General features: G+C 38.3%; 2 protein-coding genes across 2 annotated transcripts; both read right to left on the bottom strand.

Annotated features, from left to right (window-relative positions):
- Positions 1 to 1,034: 1,034 nt before the first annotated feature.
- Positions 1,035 to 9,376, bottom strand: LOC149000536 (transcription factor TCP21-like). Its single transcript, XM_089139961.1, has one exon. The coding sequence runs from the start codon at positions 9,103 to 9,105 to the stop codon at positions 8,305 to 8,307; it is 801 nt and encodes a 266-aa protein (XP_088996087.1). The 5' UTR covers positions 9,106 to 9,376; the 3' UTR covers positions 1,035 to 8,304.
- Positions 9,377 to 14,642: 5,266 nt separating this feature from the next.
- Positions 14,643 to 23,038, bottom strand: LOC149000535 (E2F-associated phosphoprotein). The gene is made up of 3 exons (XM_089140632.1): positions 22,690 to 23,038; positions 18,931 to 19,096; positions 14,643 to 15,741 (listed from the first exon to the last, which is right to left on the bottom strand). Exons 1-3 carry the CDS (start codon positions 22,748 to 22,750, stop codon positions 15,480 to 15,482), a joined length of 489 nt encoding a protein of 162 aa, XP_088996758.1. The 5' UTR covers positions 22,751 to 23,038; the 3' UTR covers positions 14,643 to 15,479.
- Between the last annotated feature and the right edge of the window lie 558 nt (positions 23,039 to 23,596).

Genomic DNA, 23,596 nt, shown 5'->3' with positions numbered 1-23,596 from the left:
AAGCCACACATGGTCAAGGTGGCTGGGCCATTACACTTTTTTTGTTAGGTATGGGCTGGGCTTTAACACTTTTTTGTTAGGTATGGGCTGGGCTTTAACACTACAACATGCCTCATCGATGGCTGAAAATCCTTAGCATTGGGAAGCTCCACTGATGGGAAAATTCTTTTCCAGAAAAGAAAAGTTTTACAAAACTAGGAGGTCCAGACTCTAAAATTCATGTTTAATGTGTCACAATTCCAAATTAGTATCTCAAGAAAATTTAGATAGCCCCCCTATTTGAATAATGAAAATCCTAAAATACCCTCATCTCTTCTCTCTTGTTGCCTCATTGAAGAAACACCTTCGAGAACCTCAACAGGGACTTTCTGCTTCAGTCCTGCACATCATCATGCGGTACATCTCAGTTCATTGGATTGAAATCTTGATCGAAATTTCAGATCCAAGGGTCCGAAATTCCACTCAACTCAACCACAGGTGACACAGAGTTAGGTTGGACAGGGCTGAGACCTTTGGCTAAACTCATAATCCATGCTAGATCCATGCTAGTTCTGACTGGAGTTTAAAAAGTCTCAATCTAGGACTTACCCTGTCAGGTCCAGCCCAGCTTAGGCCTGCCCAGATTGATCCTGATTGAGCTAGCCAAGGCCCGATTAGCCCCGATCAGCCCTAAGTAACCCCTCCAACCAGGTTTAGTTGGTCATGATCAACAACTCTTGGCAAAGGGATCTTGGGTTTAATTCTCCTTCGTGGTGTATATATATTTATATATATAGATAGAGAGAGAAGAGTCCGGATCCTCATCCCGTCAGGGATGGCTTCCCAACCACCCAAATACGTGAGGCCCACAGGTGAAATTTTTCACCCATGGCATATGTATTATTTCCATCCCTAAAAAAACAATGATGAAAATATTGCACCTCCCCAGAGTAATGCAATCTCTGAAAACTATGACCTTCCAAACAAACAAATGATCATCACCATTAATTCGTCCTGTTTCAGTCAGTATTTCCTTTCAGATACACTTCTTTTTACTGTTAAAAGACGTCGACACTCAATCCCTGATCGGCAACAACACCTTCGAAGAGGAAGGATTGGAGGAAATGGTCTTCCTATCTGAACGAATCCTGAAAGGTTCTATCCTCGTGCTAATCCATGAACCACAGGGGGACCTCCAGGCTTTCCATGGATCCACAGGTCAACGGGGTTCGACTCGGGAAAACGATTCGCAAATGCCCCACCAGCTTTTTCATCAACTGTATCATAGCTTCAGTATTGGGTGAACTTGAATTTGGGTGGTTGTCCAAGTAATTCAGTGATTTGGTCAATTCTCTAATGTAAAACCCAGTGGAAAAATAGATCCAGAACTGGGAGACGAAAGAAACCCATAATCAATTTCAAGGAAAAGCATTTTCATTAAAGAAACCTACGAAACCAGATCCGAAAATTTGGGGTTCCTTAACAAACAAATTATGGAACTGAAACAGTTGCTTCTGGAATGCTTCTCCTCTGTTCTGCTGTACTACCAAAGTCTAAAGGAGGAGAAAAGTCGTAGCAGAGAGCCAAAAGAAGATGAAATGGGGCGCGGCATTGATGCTGGAAGTCATTTAGTAGCTGTGATGGAGAGACGCCCACGCCCACCATGTTCGTATCTGTAGTGGGTACTCTGTTTCACCGTTGGAAATTGTTTTGCAATTTCTATTGTTCTTCTTAATGAAATCCATTGGATTATCAGGATTTAACGTGATCAATTGATACAAAACTTCATCGAAGCAGTTAATACATGAGGAAGACTACGTAACCAACCTTGAACATGGGAAACGAAATTAGCATAGCACACGCAATAACATTTTAGTCTCTGTCACAGAGAAACAGAGATCGGTCTTGGTTTATTAATGGGATTAGCTGTAGTTGTCTTGGTTTCTTCCCAATTTAATCAGTGTTGAAGATGAAGTAGATGTTACAGTTACTGGCACTGAAGGCCTATTTGATAATTGAGAATGTGAAAATGGTGATTGGTTATTCAACTAAATCAAGATTTCTGGTGGAAAAACTAATAAAATTACTGTCTTTTTTGTCATCTTGAATTCAATATTTATAAAATTAGTAATCTAAGCAGCATTACTCAAATTTGATGTTGTTGCGAGCGGATAGATTTAACCTCTCTATCTACATCAACAATGGAAATAACCATATCAATAACTCAGAAAGCAACATATTTGAAAGAATATGATCAGAATCTTCTCTTTCACCGAGAAAAGCTGATGGGCAAGAATTATGCTTAATCAGGTTTGAAAATTCAATGTGGCTGATTTGAACATGTTTGTGGTCCTCATGGGAATTAATTTCGTCGACAGAAGGGACAAACAAACAATCAGATATGTCCTCCTGCAGAAGATCTGGCAATCTTCTTTCTTTATTTCCAGTTTCTTTACTCCTAAGAGACATGTCACCCAGTCCATGCATCTGTTTGGCTCCATGCATACTACTACTAACATGAGTTCCCAAAAATGGTGAACCAACCAAATCCCTTCGAAACTGTCAAACTGATAAGGAGGGCCTGATGAGCCCGGCTTAAACATAAATGAGCCATGGACCACAAGGAGCAGCAGCAGTTATTCTTGGACAAAATTCACAGTTTGCAAGACCCCTTTTAAGGTGCCTTGGCAGTTGATGGATTTTTCTTTTTAATTATTTCCTCTATCTTTATCACTATGTGAGCCCCATTTCTCTTCTGTCTGATTTGTCCACTTGTCTGATTTTTGGACCAGATCCCATCAAAACTTTTACCCTTCTCTTGACCTTAAATTGCACATTGTCAAAACCTCCCTGCATAGACACTGAGACTACAGATGCTGATGGTAACTTTATGTTTTCTTTAAACATTGGAAACCAATTTCAGCTACCCTCCCCCCATTTAGCAATTGGGATCCCTTGATCTTCCCAGGTCAGAAAATGGGCTGCCTTCTGGCATCAATTACTGGTCCTCCCTTGGGCTCATTTTGAGGTTGCTTTGAAAGCGATTCTACTGTGTTTCTGTCTCTCAAATATTACTACAGATGGAAGGGTCACAATCAACTTCTGCATTTCAACAAACAGGGTGGTCCCATCTTTGATGAAAGAAACCAAATTAATTGGGAATTCTACTAGTACTACACTGGGTGCATAAGCAACCATTATAAGCACAACTCACCTCACTGGCACCTTCACATGCTATGGTGGTCCAGTGATGAACCCAAAATTGAGGTTTTATTCCAGAAATTAATGAGATGAAAGGACATCTCAGCTTAGGAACTTGTTATACACACAGCTCCACCTTGAATCAAAATAATTTACAAAAGCAACCAACCACCCAAACAACTAAAATTCCAACACAGAACAACTCAGATACATGAAACCTCGTTGACTGAGATGCAATATGCCAAGGAATTCAAATTGTCTGTAATATTCCTGCCTAATGTAGCACCATAAACTACTTACCCATCATTGATTGCCAAATCCATTTTGAGAGGAAAAAGTCATGAAGAGTAATTGTTTTCACTAGCCTTTCTGAACTCATAAAAAAGGTAAAAAGCATAGGACTTGGAGATCAAAATTTTTTATCCCATCTTAAATCAATCTTCCTTTACAGAAAATAAAAACCAAAAACCCTAAAAGCACATACTAAATATGGTTAACCATTGTGAACCAGAGAGCGAAGAACAAGGGAACAACAAATAAAAAATGATGACATGCGGTCACTAATCGAAGATGGATGCAAAGAGGTATAGAAAACAGTGAAGCTGGTCACCCTGTTGCAAACCTCAGAGGATACATGAATAAAGTGACATTTCCTGAGACGAAATTTTCATCAATAATCTAACATGGTATTGTTTGACCCAAAAAAATAAAATCATACATGATATTGAAGGTTTGGGAGTCATGACATTTGTAAGATTTCCTATCAAATATACTGATATGGAACCCATGGGAAAAAGATCAGATTGATTATGTATCCAGACCGGAGGATCTCAGAAACGGGATCCAGAAGACAAGGACCTGACTTTTCTTGTGCAAGTCAAAGAAAAGCTGAAGGTGGACTTCCTTTTGTTGGATAAGAGGAGCATCTAGCTCTCATATGTAACAGAATCTGAGTAGTTAATATGCAAATATGGATAATGAGACCAAAATCAACTGGCTTAATCCTCAGTCTCAATACACATAGGGTATGGAGTGGACATGTACATAGGGGAACCTTCCTAAACAGATGACACTGGGTAGCTTATGTGCCAACGTTATAAGTAATCAACAGAAATGTGGTCAACTGTGAATGCTGCAACCAAGTTCCACCCTGGTTTTCCAATCAGCAATAAATAACCTTAGAAGAGAACCAAGCACTTTCAGAACTGGAAACCACAAATGATCGATCAGATAAGCCTCAACATTAGTAGCCAAAGAAGATTAACCAATCATACTTTCAAATGCCACATTGGATTAAGAACACTCAGTTTGAAGGTTTATATACCATAATGCCACCTCTGGACCTTAGGTTTTACCCCCACCTTACCTTCTAATATAAAGGAGATCAGACTAAAACTGTCAAATGGGCTGGTTTGATTCCTCACTTAACCTGGAGCCAAACATTTCCATGAAATAAGCCGTACCAAACTAGCTAAAGGATTTCTATGACCTTAGCTCATTGCCTAGGTGATGTACAAAATATTTACACTCTGATCTATGTTTTCAACAATACTAACAGAATCAATTGTTATCACATGGAAGATGACTTCTGAATAGCTCATGCTGACAAGCTGGCTGGGTATTAAAACTGATTAAGGATGTCAAACCACATACCAACAGGATCAGAGGTTTGACCATCAAAGTCAATGTATAGTAAGGATAATGATTGGAATGACGCATCTGAACATATTAAGTGCAGCCCAATGTAAGGCAAATTGCCTGCCATAGGTTGCATTAAACCCTGCAAATTGGTGGTGGTAGTAGAAACTGTAATGGTCCAGCATTTTGACACTAACTCTTAAACAATCAATTGGATTATTCAACCAGGAAAGGGGAAAAAACCATTATTGGAATGAAGACCTCAGGCTTTCAGTTGCCTGGGGAGGAGGGCTCAAATCCAAGGCTACAAGCAAATCAGGACTGGAATGTTGATTCCATAGATCTAAGGCTACCACCTATAGTAATGCTAACAAAATCTTATTGAGCAAGTATTCCAACCATGATATACTGCTGGACACAGGAAAAATAAAGGACAGCCAAAACCAACAAAAGAGAAGAAGATGTAATCCTGTACCTATGATGGAGGGAAAAAGAAAGAAGAAAAAAAACAAAACAAAAGTGTTCAAACACTCAGGCAACTGAAACACAGCTCCAAAGCCTTGAGAGGTAACTCAAATTTCAGATCAATCTCCACTCAATCACCAAAAAGGTGTTATATGGCTATTAAAATAAGAATTGCAAAATTAGTAAATATTTTCAAAACCTTATTTAGTAAATCACCAGGTATCAACAATCCAGCAGGCATAACAAAAGAGCAAATGACCACAGACAGAAAATAATTTAAAGTATCAACTATAACAAATCCTTACCTCACCAGGGGGCAGCTTAGGTGTTTTGGGATGAGCAATACACTAAAAAGACAGTTTTGTATATCATAATGACATTGGCAGTAAATAATCATCTATTCAATGGGGAGATATGAAAGGAGGAACAAATAGGAAACAGAGCATAGTAGGGAACTAAAGTTCTATCATAACTAAAGAGAATGACTGGCCAAAATGATCATAAACGAACGTTTGCAACAAAGCATCTAAGCGAGGAAGTTTCCTACAGAATCGACTTGGAAACTAGGACAACCTCACAGGGTTGCTCAGTGGGCCAAGACCAACACCTCGTAATTAAGAGATCATGAGCCCAAAGCAGGAATTTTAAAAATTGTTTCCAGAGAGGAAGGACTTTTCCATTAGATAAGTGATAAAGTGAAAACTGATAGATAAGTGCAGAAAAGTTTTCATTAACTATGAAGGCCATAAGCAACTCACACAAGCAGGTATCCAAAAAAACAAGTGAGTGCACTTGTGCAGTTAATAAACCAACTCAGAAAGAACAGTAAAGTGCAACAACTTTCAGTCCCAATACCTGTCACTCAAGACCATATCCATCAAACAAGGATTCTTCCTAGCCTCTCAATTCCAACTTTCAGTCCCAACATCTTCTGCTCCTCTTTGCCAGCTGCATGTAGAATACCAGGAATGCTTGGCATGGCCACTGGCAACAAGATTTCTATGAAACAACTCAAGAACCCAAATAGGTCAACTCTCGCTTCCTAATGGTCATAACTGTTTAGGTGAAATCTTGTCTGAAACTAGCCTAGGATTTCCTTTTAAAAACTAACAATAGTTCACCAGGCTCCTGCTACTGCAGGACATAGGAGGGGGCAAATGTACAGTATTATCCTCTGTTTCACAGTCAAAACTGTTTCCAAGTTTTGAACCTAAAACCAACAGGAGGCAACCATTTCATTAAAGTTTGTCCACTAGCCTAGGACTTACATGTGTATGATAATATCAATCCTGAGTAAAAGCATAATTTACATGTGCTCTTGTTTGCTTTCAGTAATTTAATTATTTATTCATCCAAAAAAAAAAAAAACTGAATTGAAACTCCTTCAGTAGACTCAGACTGAAGATCAAATCCCTGCTACAATCAAGCTGCGCTGGCACAGCCATACCACGTAATGGTTCAAAAAGAGCGAAGCATAAGATATAGAGGCAGAATCGGCACAACTGAATTGAAACGTTTGCTCAACATTGTCCACTTGCACTTTAGAGATGTGTCTTACACGATGATTTATACATGATTGGCTGTAGTTTGAAAAGCAAGCAACAAAGTGGGACATGATAATACAACTCTTACAATGCAAGTGAGTTAGAGACAATTTTTTTGTTTCCTATCATGACCAAGAGTTATTTCCCTTCATCATAATGAAGGTTAACCAAAAAAATTCAGTTCCAAATGTCAATTTTAATTCAATGGATTCTCATTAGTAGCTCAAATGATGAGATTCCTCACAATTCCTCCACAAGAAACACAGGAAAAGATAAAACACAAAAGGAAACTGGGAAAAAATAATCCAATCCCAGTACGTTGGGCACCGCAAATAAAATATTAGGATGGAATGGTTTGTATTTACAAACTGAAAGAAGCACACCACATAAAATGGGAGCAACAAAGGAAAGAAATAAATAGATACTTTTTATTCACACTGCAGGCACCCCAAGCAATCCATTACATACACAAAACCCCATTATTGTCATGCTGATAACTCTAAGAGATGCTAAAAAATTCAGATTAATAGAAAAGACGAGATCTTACAGGCATGGACCAAGAGCATTTCCATAGCATTCTTCATCAAGCCTTCAACATCAATATAGAGATCATAGGACATAGAGAAAGCAAGGACTCCGGTTGTGGAGATGAACCCAACACGCATTAAGCCGAAAAAACCAAGAAAATTTTCTCACCATTAACCATAACGGCTGCTTGAAAATCTGCTCTGCAATCAGGATCCCCAGGGAAAACAATTCCAGCTACACCAATGTAAACTTTAATGCTAATGCAGCAGCTATCACCATGATCACAATAACCCAGGAGGAACACTGAAAAACAATTTCAGAAGCACAATTACTCAGAACCCCTAATCCCACAGAACGAGGTAATAAAACCACTTCCTCATGTCCACCGAAATTAAGAACACTTCCTCAGAGCTCCATACTGCAAAACAGCCTTCAAACCTCACAAACCCCCCAAAGCTCATTATGCAGCAGCACCCCCAACAATAACAGAAACCACTACCCTGAATCAGAGGGAAAGAGGAAAACACATCATCTACCATCATCCAGAGGCCACTTTTAATGATGCCAAGTTTCTTCTCTGGCTAACCCTGCACAGTTCATACTCAAGGAAGCAGCAAAAACAAAATAAGAGTGTCCCTTCCAGTGAAAGTGATGACCAGGTTCACAATACCAACCCTCCCTCGCTTCCTCACTCTCTCTCCCATGAAATAAACTTCAAACCAGAAAGACAAAGAAAATGCACAAAGAACTAAACTAAACCCTAATATTCAGAGAGAATGACAAGCAAACTGCTACTAAATACCCTAATTTCATCCAAAGTTCCACAAATACTAATACTTCTTGACTTCTACGCCCAACCCACCAACTAAAATCCCTAACCATTAACCCTACTAACAACCCAAAACCCCACACACAGAAACTTAAAACACATGCACACCAAAACTATCAATCAACGAGGCTCATCGTCTCTTCTCCCCGAAGAAGCAGAAGGACCAGACAACGAAGCCAACAAATTGAGATGCCCTTGAGGGAGCGGCAGGTAATTCCCAACCCTAGCTGCCGATGCTTCTCCAATGGTTTGCTGTCCAAACCTCCCAACCATCGACTGCTGCTGCGAAGCAGCAACAACTGCCGCCTGCGTCGGCACCACCATATCAGGCGGTGCAGCGAAGCTCCAGACCTGACCGAAATCTGGCCGGGCAGGCAAAGCCCAGAAACTACCAGCAGCGGGGCCCACGCCACCACCAGCAGTGGATACAGCGGCGGCGCCGGTGGCGGTGGTGTCTTCTTTGGGAGAAGCGTCATCCGCATCATCATCATCACTCCTGAGTCGCTTGCCAAGAAGGAAAGGTGTGGGACCCAGCATGGAAGGGGTTGGTTTCTGGTCCAGAGCAGCAGAGACTGAATTATTGGAAGAGCCTCTGACGGAGACGGAGACGGCGGAGTAATTGGCAGGTGTAGTTCCGGTGCCGGTGGCGGCAATGATAGAGGGTTCAGCTTGGCGTAGAAGCCACTCGATAGTTTGACCATCCGATTTGTGACCCAACTCGCGAGTGAGTTGAAAAACTCGGGCGGCGCAGATGATCGGCATACGAATACGGCGGCCGCGGCCGTCGACTTTGCTGTGTCGGTCTTTGGCCGGCGGTTTCTTCACCGCTAGTGCACCATTGCCTGGTGGCTGCTGACGCTGTGGGTCCATGAGAGCACCGTTAGTTGCGCCGTTAGAATTGCCGTCTGTGGTCGACATCATTCGCCGCTGCTCTCTACTCTACTGGTCCGCCGTAAGAGAAAGACAGAAAGAGCAGCGGTGGGCTATGCTAAGATGAGCTGGTGGGCGCTGTCTTGTGATTTCTTCAGAAACACAGAGAGAAGGAGGAGAGAGAGAAGAGAGAGAGAGAGGAGAGAGAGAGTGTGTGTGTGTATGAGAGTGAGTGAGGGGAGGGTTTTGGGGTAGGGAGGGGGAGGGGAAAACTTGAAAGAAGGGCTCTAATCATTGAACGGCAGGAGCGGGTGGAGACAGGCGGAGGGGCACATGGGAAGTGGGCCCCACTTCGCACCCCTTATATTTCTTTCTTTCTTTCTTTCTTTGTCTACTCTCATTTCTCTCTCTCTCTCTCTCTCTCTCTCTCTCTCTCTCTCTCCTTCAGTCGTCGGAGGCTATAGGAACTGAAGTGAGTCTGACAGAAGGTTAAATATGGAATTACGGAATTGCCACTCCTGAGATGGGTTAGCAACTTAGCAGAGTTTCTATCTATCTCCCAGAAAATTAAATTAAAATATAATAAAATAAAAAACCGCTTTGAAGTTCGAAGAAGGCACGAAGGGGAACACGACAAGGACACACGGTTGAGGGAAATAGGGGGAATTTGGTCGTTTAACTACACGTTTAACTTTTAATTATGTGTCAGCCCTTTAATTATTATGGAATTACAAAATTGCCACATCGATGGACCCGGTTTGGCCCTATAGATAATTTGCCTTTTTGGATTCCCTGGCCCAATTGTAATTTTTTTTACTTGACTTGACTGACCACGAGAGTCAAAATTGAGATCCTTTACTAATGTTTTCATAACCCAAAAGAAAAAAATTTTGAAATACTTTTGTGACTCGGGAGGAAAAGAAGATAAAAAAAACCCTAAAGTATATATATGTGTACTACCGTAAGAGTATTAATTGCATACCAAAACCGTATAACTTACAGAACCGCTCTATTCAAAATTCAGTACGTATATACAAAAACTTAATTTCTTCGATATGGTTATGATTTCAGGTACTCATATCATCGGAATGTATCAAAACTATACCAAATTAAGAGATATAAATGTAATTTTATAAATAAAACAATTTACTTTGACCTATCCTTAATTCCTTGTCTCGATTTTTCATTTTGTCATTCACTCCTCTTCTTAGAGTTACTTGTTTTATCTCTATTAATTAGATTTACTTGTTTTGTCTTTATTTATATCAGATTCTATCAATTGTTTGATTGCAATTTTATTAGGATCTTAATGAATTAATAACAAAAGTGGCATGGGTTTGTTCGTACCAAAAGTGTATTACACTAAAATACCATGTTTAAACTACACGTTATAGTTTCCGGTATTCAAAGTTTGTGTCATACAAAAACGATACCAATTAACACCCTTACCGGTTATGGGACTGTACATCACCAACAAAAGAGATGCTCAATAGAAAAATAACCCTTAAACATGAAACATTAAAAAAAAAATAGTATACAAGGGATGGTTGGAAAAAAACTTTATGTTATGTTATTTTATTTTATTGACAATATTTTAAGTATTTTCTATTGAAAATTTTTTAGATTTCTTAAGTGTGAATTCATTACATCTGAATGAAGACATATACGATGGGTTTGGGTTGGCAGTATTTAAGATATAAAGTTCTGTACTCCATCTTGACAGATTGTTCTACAGATACTCGAAACATTAATGGAAGTATTTAATTACATGACATTAATGAGTGTGTAATTATAGTTGTATATTAGCTCTCTACTCCCTTTTGGATTTTACCTCTTCATAGCAATTTTAGTTTAACTAGAGAGTCCGAACGTCACTAAGACTCTTGACGCTAGTTTGAACTACCAAAGAAAGTTATTGTAGAGATTTTCACTAAGTTCTAGTGCCGCTCCTTGTGCTAGATGTGTTTCTCCTTTTTTTATGTATTGTGAGATTAGGGATTTGATTCAAGAAGACAAGATGTTGATTAAATCTCCCAACATTGTTTTGAAGTAAGAAAACTTTCTGTAATTAAAACTCTATATATCTCTTAGAAGGAGAACAATCCTTACCTGGATTCATTTTTTTCAATGAAGTCAATTTAGATCCACGTCTTCGTTCCTCCACGAACTTGTCACTGGTTTAATTCCACAATAAGAAATGAAATATAATTCACAACCCAAATGCTTTCTAAATGAAAAAAATTAGAGATCAAAGAGTACAGAGAAATTTCTTATCTTTGCGTTTTCTTAGAAAGAGAATCGTGCATTTCAAGAAATCTCACGTATGAATAATGTGATCACTCAAATGATGCCATGGTTACCAAAATATATAATCCTATATTTTATAACTGTCCAAAAGGTGAATTTTCAATTTTGTCCTTGGCTTCTCTCGTAAAAATTTCATGTGAAGATAATTTTTTTTTGGTATTCAGTTCATTTCTAAAGTCACATGCTAACAAAGCTTTGAATGCGATAAAAATAGTACCACTTTATATTAAAGGAATCAATTAAATAATCTTGAGTAAAGTGTACAGGTAATGCAAGTATGGAAGGCAAAGAAAGAGAGTTTTATTAAGGAAATATTAGATTACATCACAAAATATATAAATAAATAAAAACTAGATTAGCTATAGTTTTCTAAATATGGGGCGAGAGGAGCAAGACCACAAGATGTTATGTGTAATATAAAATTTCTAATTAGTTTTTTTTTTTTTTTTGGTAAATAAAATTTCTTATTAGTAGTTTTGTGGAGGGTAGTCAATCTGAGAGCTTCCTCAGGGTAATGGAGAGCCCCTTAGTAAGAACCACCAATACTCCCCTGGGGGTAGTAGAGAGCCCCTCGAGAAGAACCACCTACACCCCCTTCAGGATAATGAAGAGCCCCTCAGGAAGAATTACCCCTAAAGGACCCCTCTAGAATAACTCGAGATACGCTCGGGCAATGAGAGAATGCCCAATACTAAGTTCAAAGAGGAATGTTGAAGACGACTAAGAAAAGGAACTTGCCCTAGTCTTCAATTAGTGGACGAAATCAATGGACAGGCCGCACCTAAGTAAACACTATATAAAATACATCTTAAGATGGGCAAGGTAATATACTTTACTCACCACCATTCTCTATGCTTTTGAGAACTCTCTCAGAGAATTTCATTGTTGCCTAGACTAACTTGAGCGTTAGATGTGGTCTCTCGACCAACACGAGGTCAAGCCGCTCTAATTTCCTTTGTGAATGTAGACAATCATCATCTACTCAAGTCACATTACAAAAGTCCTTAAAGGTCGTCCAACTACTTGGCTGACGTGAAGAAGGTCTAGACGCAACAGGTATGACACTATTCTTTGAAGTCATTCATTTTGCAAAATAAATAAAACCTTGCTCCTCATATTTGATGAGATCACCAAAATTTCCATGGCCATTACTATATTTTTTTTCAACATTTTTAGGTTTTTGAGGATATTACCATCTTGACTTGTGACCATTATACATTTAGGCCATTTTTTTTTTTTAGTGTTTAGAGATGAGTCTTCTTTCTAAATATATGATTAAATAAATTTTAAATATCAATATCTCGTGGGTAAAAACACCATAACTTTTCAAATCTAGATCACCTCTCCACCTGGAGAGAACAATGTGATCTATTTGATGTTTTTGAGTCGCACATAATGATGGAGACATATGCAAATGTCCAAAACCAATATTAGAGATAAAAATCTCAATGGGTCTCGTGTGGACTCCACCATCTGATGTGTGCAAGGATGTCAAGTGCATACCGAAACTGTTTAACTGTACTGTACCATGCCGTCTAAAACCGCATTGTATTGAACTATTCAAATTCGGTATGGTTCCGGTTTCAGGTACCCATATCGTCTATATGTACCTAAACCGTACCGAATTGGTACCATACCAAATTATGGGATATAAATATAATTTTACAATTAAAACACTTTACTTTTACCCTATCCTTAATTTCCTGTTTCAGTTTTTCGTTTCGTCCTTCACTCCTCGTCTTAAATTTACTTGTTTTGTCTCTATTAATTAGATTTACTTGATTTGTTTTTGTTAATATGAGATTCTATCGATTATTTGATCTTAATTTCATTAGGATCTTGATGAACTAATAACAAAAGTGACTTGAGTTCGTTCATATGTACAAAAATTGTACCATACTAAATAACGTGTTTAAATTGTTTTCTTGTACCGATTTAATATCGAAATTGTATCATACAGTATAAATTTGATATAGTACATTTTTAATTTTTAATATTTAAAATTGGTACTATACTGAATTACCAAAACCGTACTGATTGACACCCTTAATCACGTGTGTGGTGCAAAATCATCAGATGGGAGCAAATCCAGAATCCTTTCCTTCTACATCAGAGCACATCAGGAGCGCAAAGATAAGTTTAACACGTGCACAAAGAAAAGTAGCAACACGTGTTACATTGTGGGACCCACATCTAATATATATCTAATTCTTTGCCTCCCAAAAGTAAAGCCTGATTGGACTGAGACCCATTCTTGACTTTAACGGAGTCTTTCTGATTGATTCGTTTTTTTACTCATTCATCTTTCTTTTGTGGACTTTCCTTTCTACCCCATTATCTCCAATCACAATCCATGAAAAAGGTACCTTTAGGGTTCTTTTTGTAAATGTGCTTGACGGATGAACTATTCATATTGACTTCCTCATGGGAAAAACCAAGAAATGGACTCTGTGAGTCTAGACTCCAGAGATTCCTATCCACATATGGTGGGCCATGAGTATTCTGCCATATATCCGAAAAGCCCCCTTAGTTTTCTCAAATTCCCAGCGGGGACAATACGTATCAGAGTTTTTGTACCTCGCCCTCTTATCCTATGCATCTCATCTCATCTTAGAACACCTAATGCAACATGATATACCCATTTGATGACCGGTGATTGCTTACTCATCGATGATGAAATGGCATGTTTGATCTCAACCGTTGATCTTCAAAAGTTGCTACTTGTCTCAAGGTCGACTAAAGCAACTTCTATGCCCTAGCCACCGAGTTTGGATCTTCTATCCTAATGGGTAGACGTAGAAACCTATACTCTCATTTCATTTATTCACCACACATTAAAAGTAGGGCTACAAGTTACACTGGAAAGATCCAAACTCTTGACCCCAACCCAATGCAGAAGCTATACAATTAAATCTCTCCACTGAAACATGGTATTTTTCCATCCCCCACTGTCTGGGTTGGTTTGCCCTGTATACCACGGATGACTTATGTGTCGCCCATCAGGAGGGGCCAGAGGATAGACAAACGTCCTGACTGGGTGGAGAGGATCTGGACTGAAATAATTATGCAATGAACTCATAAAAAAAAAAAATAATAATAAAAAAACTCATTCCCAATAAATAATTTCCTTTCTAAAACATTTTAATTGTGGGGAAATGATGGAGTAGGGTAGAGGAGTGTGGGGCCTACAAGAAGATACAATGGGAACCACCATTCTTATTGATGTTTCCTTTTATATATATACAACCACCACGCTTCCCCCACAAAAAAAGTTTCCCCCTTCTTCTGTATTTAAAAAATAAAAACCATTATAATTAAAGATTAATCTTCTTCTCAAGCACACGAGAGAGGATATTCTCTTTCTAAATTCAACAGCTCATCTCCTATTCTGTTTTTCCAATTAACAATTGTATTTGTTTAAAATATCTAGTACAATTTTCAATTGACATGCCCAGCACATCCCAATTAAGATTTGCTGTTCCAGGATTACTTTAATTCTCTGATACACTATAAATGTAATTTTAAATACAACAACAACCATGAACATGAGCATTCACCTGTAATCAAATTGATTATCCATTAGATTCTTCTTATTATTTAAATAGTCTGAAACAGTCATCAAAGTCTCGCTTTGGAGTCATCAAACTCTAGTCTTATTCTTTGTTTGAAGACTCATCCATGGAACATTCACTTTTCATCAAGTCCCTGTTCTTTGGAGCTCTGGTTTTGGTCTTGTGGAGCATTTGTTTGTGTTTACCCCAAGTTGTGGGGAATGACTCTTCTGATATTCTACAGAACTGGGTAGCTGGTTTTTAATGGTGTCTTGGGCAAAATGGTTAAGTTGCACCATTGCAATTATCAGGTTGTGAATTTGAACAATGTAAACTCCAACAATTACCTATTGACTCTGTTGCAAAACATTTGGTATCACAAGGGTTGTATCATTATTCTGACTGGATATATCAAACAGCTTCCACTCCAGAACCCAACCAACTGAAACCATTGCGACCCAGATCAAGCTGAGATTCACATAACCATTTGACAAGGGAAATTTTGTCTGCATTGCATGCACCATGGAGAATAAGAAAAAACTGATTGTTTGCATGAAACTAAGTGTATCAAGTCTCACTAGGAATCACATTGAAGAAGTGGTAAACCTCATCTTCATCCATGACACCAACCTCTGTTGAGCACTCCAAGCAGCATACTGGCTTGAATGTTTCTCCACTTGCACCTGCTTGAATAACTTCACTCTCATTAGAATCTTTTTTATGGTTACCCTTCCTTTGTCTTCGATTTGGTTGCCGTAGTACTTGATCCGTCTTGATCTTGCAGTTTACAACAAAGATGGCCCTGTACTGGGTGACAAACTTCTCATGCCTACAATATGACAGTTTCATATCAGTGCAGGCAGTAAAGGTGAATGTGTGCATTCACTTAAATAAATAACACAAATCCAGAATATAACTTCGACGGGGATCCAATGCATCCTAGAAGTACTTAGTTGCACGACATTCAAATTCAAAATAAAACCTTTGGTCTAAGTCATTAAAATGGTAAATGTTGTTATAATTTTTCTTGGCAGAAAAATCACTGTGCAAATAAATTACGAGAAAAAGAATGCTGCCGGGTTGCATTACCCTGCAAACACAAAACGGTGGTGAAATATTGACATGACCACTGCGACCCTCTACCGGAGGCCCTGCATATACCTTCATTGGCCTGTGCTGGTGGAGGGGCCACATGACAAGATAGCAACCTTAGGCCTTCACTTGCGAAGCGCGCTACTGGATCCAGATTCGATTACAATAAATTCACAAGATCCAAACTGATGTAGCAGTTCAAATAACTAGGGAGGCTTACTGCATTTACATTATTTATAATGCAAGCTAAGCCATGTAATATAATTAGAATTGAGTACTCGTTACAACTGTGGGTTATAAAACCGGCCAACCAAGAGATAGATGGCTATAAATTCAAAGGAAATGGCAATTCTGTGAATAAAGGAAAGTTTCTGCAGTTCAGAGTGAAAAGAAAAACAGATTTCAAAGTTAACCTGGAATTAGCTAATGAAGTGGAGGGTGTTTGGAATTGGAATAAAGATGGGGAATAAAATAAAAAATACTTGGAATTTAAGGGCCTTCTGAAAATAATAGAAAATTTAATTTAAATTAACAGTGAGAAGAGCATCGTCTTCTTCCTCACAAGAAGTTGGAAATCAACAGAGGATTGCTGAGTTGTGGACGTGAGAACGCACTATGGATAAGAATCTGATCGACGAAAGAATTCAGCGATAGGCTGTTGATCCACAGCCTTATAACCCCAACTAACAATTGAATGGTTTAGCCATTTAAAGATCAAAATGGGCTTGCTGAAACCAAGTCTCAGGGAACAGGGTTATGTCAGGACTTAAGAATGTAGAGTTTTGTTTTCCCAGAGGAGGCTTTGCCTCAGAAATCTCACGTGAAAAGGAGCTGTACGGATTGAGTTAGACTTCCTCTGTAAAGAGTGGAAATACTGCCCAGGATTGAGTATCAAATGCAGAATTAAGCTACTTGGGAATTGAAGAAAATAAAAGAAAAATACAAGAAACACGGAGAAGGAAGAAAAGAAAGCAGTAAGAAAGAACCAGCCATTTGTACCTGATGAGTAAGCATCAATTAAGGGGAGGAACTCAACCACACAGTTGCTACTCCCAGAAACATAAGTCAACCAAAATAAACATCAAATCATTAAATCCCTAATCTTCATATTGATGGAGTTCAAATACTCTACTCATCAAATTCAAATCAGATAAGGAGACTTGAAAACTGGAATATAATTTCAAAAAATAAAACAGAATAAATGCTATTCTACACATCTGAATCTAACAAAATTAAAACCCAAATTACAAGAAGAACCCATATAACTAACCCTGCCAACCCTCTGAGCATAAACCTGGTTGACTTTGGGTCTCCTAATCAGGTTTGTGATGCTCCACAAAAACACTATTTTCATTAAAAATAGAAAACAAAAACAGCAACCTATTTTCTGAAATAGATTTTCCTCTTGGCACCCCATGCAAGACAATGACAATGTATCAAATACACTTTTTAGATTATTTTAAAAACCAAAATTTAGCCTTGACATAAAGAATTTTTTGGGAGTAAGACAAAGGGTAATCAAAAGATGGTTACAAGTTCTAAATACAATTATTACTTGTTCAGATAGTCCCTTAATAAAAAGACTGAGAATACATGTAGTCTATATATGCTGGATTATAAACATCAGGTCTGTTTAACTACGAAAAAATCATAAATAAGGGAAAAAGGGAACAATAAAAATACCCTAACTTAATTCATACCAAGTATTCCTATCTCCACATTCATATTTTACGCTCATTAAAGTGGTCCTTCACAAACCAAGCCCCTTGAGCCAAAGGCCAGCACATCAGTCAATCCAAAGGTTATTTCGACTGAATAAGCCTGTTAAAGATGCTATGTAAAGAAGGGTACGCAATCCTTGTGTACTGTGGGATTATCTTTCCTGAATGCCGGGAAAACTCTCCAGTATCTTTTTTTCTGATTTTTTCCTTTTCTTACTTTATTAGTTTCTATTTTGCATGCGAGATGAGATCTCCTCTCGTTACTAATAAGGCAGCTGCATGAAGGAGAGACTTGCATGCAACTCTCCCTCTCTTCCTCTTCTTCACTTCTTCTTCTCAGTTCTCTGCTCTATTATTCGCACTGGTTTCACAAAACTGACATGCAGACACAAATCTGACACTGAATTACCAATAGGGTATTCAGGAAAAGATTTCAAGGTGCATAAGCATATACCTTTAAGAATGCAATTAATAAGCCAGCAGGATCAGAAGGACCAGCAAGCAGATCAGTATGAGCCATGATGCAGATCAAGCACCAAGTAGGGCCCATTTCCTTGAAATTCGTCTAGGGTTCATGGTATAGGTGTTTAGCCATTCTTTCATATGTTTCCGTGGTCATCTGCCTATGTATGGGCCCATAAGTTCAGTGTTTAGGCCAAGTACAAAAACAGGCTATTTATTTGGTTTAAATTAAGTCAGGTCTATTTTGAATGATGCACATTAATTAAATAGTACTTACTAGGCTAGTACTTATTTTTAGAGTTATATTTCAATTGTCTACTGTTTGAGTACAACTAGATATGCAATTGTAAGGCTATAAATAAGCCCCTAACCATGTAACAGTACACATTCAAATTAATAAAATTCAGTTTTTAAGCTCATGCTTATGTTTTCTATGCAGTTCCATCGAGAATTTAACGAACCTCCAAGTGCATGAAGTTGGGATCTCTTGTGAAGCCAAGTAGGATTCCTATATGGTTGTGGATTCAGCCTTCAATCAAGTCATTCCATGTTCTCCGCGGTTCAAGACAAGGCTCGTACAACCAAAGACCCCAACCTAATAATTAGCCAAACCAAAAGCCAGGTTTGGACCTATTTCTTCTCAGTCTAGGTCTATGGGCAGGGTCGAACCGGTCCAACCATGGGAGTGCAATTGCATCACAAAATGTTGTAAAATAATAGTGAAATGGAACCAAGGCACATACCTTTGGCATTCTAAACAGAGTGTAGTGAAGCATGCTGGACAACTAAGGACGGCATCAGAAGCACGGCCTTTCCTTTTCTTATTAATCCACAATTCATCTTTATCATCGAGATCCGAATCATAAAATTCTGGCTTAACAGAGTAGTCTATTTCATCATCATCAGAGACTGAGAAACACACAAAAAAATAAATAAATAAATAAAGATAAACCTCAAAAACAAATGGAGCTCATAAAATTAAAACGACAAACACCAGAACAATTTGACCACAGTCCACAGTACCTGGAACTCTGGAAGTGCAAACCTACTGTGGAAGTCATATATTACTAATCAATGACACTAATACAGAGGTATAGTATCAGCTCTAACTTGTGAGTACCTTCTTAATCTCACTCAAAAGTGTCACTAAAAAATGTGGAGACAGATGTATTCTGCAGCAAAAAAAGATTAGGTTTTGATGCATTATCAGGTTGCCTTTAGATTAGCTCTCGGTGGCGAGGCATAATTCCCCCTAAACATGTTACTTTTCATTTGTCTTGCTTCCTCTGTCTCACCGTATAATTTGATCCACGGGTAGCAATAATTTATTAAAGAAATCCAGGAAAATTACGTGATTAGCTGCTTTTAAGTTTCCCCTTACAAAAATAGCCACTCAATGTTTCACTTTACAAAACTAGCTAAAACTGAGTTTGCATTTACAAAACTAGCCAAAATAGTGCTTTTTCACCTCTTTGGACATTTTTACCCCTAAAATTGACCATACCGGCATAGGGGTGAAAATGTCCAAAGGGTATGAAAAAATAATGACTTTTCCCTTTTGGACAAAATAGTGATTTTCCCGCTCGATATGATCAGTTTTAGGGGTAAAAAAATGTCCAAAAAGGTGAAACATCAATATTTTGGTTAGTTTTGTAAATGCAAACTCAATTTTTGTTAATTTTGTAAAGTAAAACATTGAGTGGCTATTTTTGTAAGGGGAAACCTAAAAGCAGCTAATCACATAATTTTCCCAAGAAATCCTCACCAGAAACTAAAGGAAAAATTACTTGTGACATCCCTGAATCTGCAAAATCATAAGTTCTTTTTTTTTTTTTGTGGGACCCCGGGGGGGGGGATTGAGGGATGTAATAACTAATACGTAATTTTCCTAAAAATTAAATAAAATAGAAAGACAGGGACACAAATGGCTCTAAGATCTACGGTCCACAGTGGTTTGACACAGTATGGTACGAATATGCAAGAGACACTGAGTTCAAAGGTAATGTAATGCGATTCAGAAAAAGAGGAGCTCATTATGGCCAACAGGGCTTTATTGTGTGTATATACTTGTTTAACTAGACAGTATATAGATCACTCCAAACCAAATGACACTCCAGGTACCATAAAACATTGCAAAGGGAAAAAATAAGGTTGCCCTATGTTGGTGTTATTAGCAATGGAAGTACTATACACTTCTACACAACAGCGGCAACTGGAATAAAAACCTTCTTAGCATAAAGTGTCACTGAAAGCAAGAATTGTAAAGTTGGTAAATGTTGTCCTTGCTGCTTTGCTTCAGCCCTCAAAAACCCAACAATGACAAGATCAGAAACTGAAACATTTATCTTCCACCCTCCTAGTGCCATGAATAATGATAATGTACAATTGCTTATCTAAGCACATGTATTTCTTGTCACACCACACGTAGTTGTTGCACTTGGTTGTCTATTTATCGATCACATTTCAAATTAATTGCATCCACATCCATAGCATCAGAAAGGTGCCTCTACAAACCTTTTTTTGGCAAGTACTATTCTGCTTTCATAGAAGAAAACAAAGCTTCAGAGCATATGAAAGAAAACTCCCAGACAAGCAAAGGTGGTTCACTAATGTTCACCACCTTTATTTACAATGTTTAATTGGACCAAGATAAGAGGTTTGGAACCGCCTTTGCTTGGAACCTCCTTAGGTCCCCATCCCCCCTGTCTCATGGGCCCCTCTTGTTTGGTTCAAAGGCCACATCCCCCGCCAGTCCCTCAACCTTTGACGAGCTCTTAACTTGGCCCTCCCAACACGATCCTTCCTCATCAGTCGCCACATCCCCGCCAACCCCACTGTATCCTTTTCCGGAATGGAAATGAAGACCTAGACCACATTTTCTTCTCCTGTCCCTTCTCCCGGTCCATCTGGAGCTTAGCCCTTGCTTCTATTTGGCCTAGATCGAGATGTTCTTTTGGTTTTGCTCGAGATTGGAATTGGATCTTGAGAACCTTCTCTGGCTCCTCGATTTGCAACCAAGTTGGTAAACTTGTCTTTGCCGCCACTGTTCACCATCTATGGGAGGAGCGCAACATGAGAAGATGGACTTCCAAATCCCGATCACGAGTCTTGATTTGGAATGCCATCTATTTTGATGTTTCTGCTAAATTTATTACTTTTCCCCACCCCCCAAAGTTTATGACTCTCCGAGGAATAGGTTAATTGTTAGTTCCTGAAGTCTAAACTCCCCTTCCAAGTCGCTCTCTTGACTGGCTGCTGCCCCCCCCCTTCTGTTTCTCTTTGTATTCCTTGTATGGCCCGTGTTTTTAATACAATTATTTATTCATCCCAAAAAACAAAAAGATAAAAGGTTTGACAAAGTAGCTTAGCATGGGTGATTGGTACAATACAACCACTCAATCTGCTACAGGATTCACCAAAAAAATCTGTCTATAGTGTGACAGCTCCAAAGTTACTTCGTAGTATTTCTAATGCCTCACAGTTCGTGCACTTTAAACTATGATGAAAGACAACAATCTGACTATGGAACTTCCTGAGAGAACCCACAACTTGCTCAATATTATTGAAAGATACTCATAGACCAGTATAGACTTGCGAAGGTATTTAATGTAGGCATCCATATCTACTTTAAGCATCAGTCTTACAGACAGCACTCTGTGACCATGATTTTTTTATTTTTTTTTATATTTTTTTTTTTTTCAAACTGTCATTTAGATACAATAAGCCACCTTGAGGTTCTACAAATATTGGTTCACTAGCAAGCAAAATACCATCCGAATCTTGGAGAAAACTTGTCTTTCATGTGTCCAGACAAAAGATACAGTCAGGAGCTCATGTTTCTTCAAACTAGTCTTTCATTAGGTTCCCATTGACACAGCAATACAGTACAACCAGAACACGATTTCAAGGAATTGTATCAGGAATCACCCAAGCCACATCAGAATTGGCAGTCAGCAGGCTCAATTTTCTGTTAGTGGATCTAGTGATTCTAGGGTTTTGTAGACCGATTTCCTGAACCAGAATGAACCATAGAAGTATCTTACGATTGAACAAAAAGATAGCAACCAATACCCTATTTGGTAGGAAAAGGAGACTCCTACTCGGAAGTAATCGACAAGAAAATTGCCACTGATTTTAGGGCAACGTTGCTCAAGGGAAGGAGTCAATAAATGCAAATTGCATACATCTCAACGAATTTTAGAAGTCCATGTATTATACATGTAGTGTAATTTGCTAGTATCCTTCTTGCTTCTAGTACTGATTCCATATCAGAAGTGTCCAGGCGTTTCCAACTGGGTTCTGTTAAAGATCTTATAAGGATTTAATGTTGAGAAGTGAGAAGGCAATAGTGGAAAATCAAGGGTTTAAAGCCCAAAGCTTTTAGCAGCAATCTTATAACATCTAGCATCTTGAATCTTGAAATTTGGGATTTGCAACAAGACTAATTGATTTTAGCAGTAATCTAATAGACGAAGAAAGAAAGCGTTAACTCTTCAGGTTACCTGTCTGCTGTGAGTTGGTCGGAGAATCGCAGCCTGGTTTGCTTTCGTTCTCCGGTTCCATGTTCAAACTCGCTTACTGCAACTCTCTGTCGAGAACCCTGTCACCCTTCGCCGCCTTGAGAAGGTTAGCTTAGATATCAATTTGGGTCTGGAAAAAGCCAAAAACAATCTCAGAAAAACCTGAAACGCCTTCTCCGACTACCCATGAGATGATTCTCAGAGCTGAATCTTGGTAAAGCCTTTGCTGCTACGTGGGTCGTAAGGAAATTTTTTCTCTCTCTCAATTCGTTTTGGTGCAAAATTTTTTCATCGTCAATTATACTTTGAATTTACACTCTTATATGATAAATAATCTTTTACTCCTAATCTTTTTTAACATTATTATAAAAATTTATACGTTCAATTTTGCAATCAAAATCTTCATATAAAATTTACATCAAACAGCTAGAGCCTATGAAAAAATCATTTTCGATTGAAAGATGAATTGAAAATCTTAAAGCATTCTTCCTCTAAAAAGGTTTTGAATTATTCTGTAAGGAAAATTATCTTTTTAATTTAGTAAAGAAAATTATTGGATTTGCCAAAGAAACAACCCGTCCTGATCAAGATGACCAAAAATGAATCAACTAGAACACTACTCGGACTATACTAGAACTCACATGTAATTCTTTTTTATTCCTAATAAAAAGATAGTATTACTATTTTTTTGGGTACTAAAATGGAGTTAGAGGAGTATAGATCCTCATTAGAAGTCAATGTTTTCTTCCTCTCTCCATCACATATTAAGAGACGAATCCACTGGAAATTTTACATTTGATTTATTTTGTTAGAACTTAGAGGCGAACTCTTTCTCAGTATGTGATGAAGATAAAAGAGAAGAACAATCATTAAGGTAAAAGATCTAATC

The sequence above is a fragment of the Hakea prostrata genome, chromosome 11 (assembly GCF_041222555.1).
Source record: "Hakea prostrata isolate BN-2017 chromosome 11, UWA_Hpros_2, whole genome shotgun sequence".
NCBI classification, from domain to species: domain Eukaryota; kingdom Viridiplantae; phylum Streptophyta; class Magnoliopsida; order Proteales; family Proteaceae; genus Hakea; species Hakea prostrata.
This window is presented reverse-complemented; position numbering and strand designations above follow the sequence as displayed.

Coding starts and splice junctions, on each gene's coding strand:
- LOC149000536 (XM_089139961.1), bottom strand. CDS start 9,105: ATGATGTCGACCACAGACGGCAATTCTAACGGCGCAACTAACGGTGCT.
- LOC149000535 (XM_089140632.1), bottom strand. CDS start 22,750: ATGGAACCGGAGAACGAAAGCAAACCAGGCTGCGATTCTCCGACCAAC. Junction 19,097..22,689: donor GACCAACTCACAGCAGACAG/GTAACCTGAAGA, acceptor TGTGTTTCTCAG/TCTCTGATGATGATGAAATA. Junction 15,742..18,930: donor CTCTGTTTAGAATGCCAAAG/GTATGTGCCTTG, acceptor GTCATATTGTAG/GCATGAGAAGTTTGTCACCC.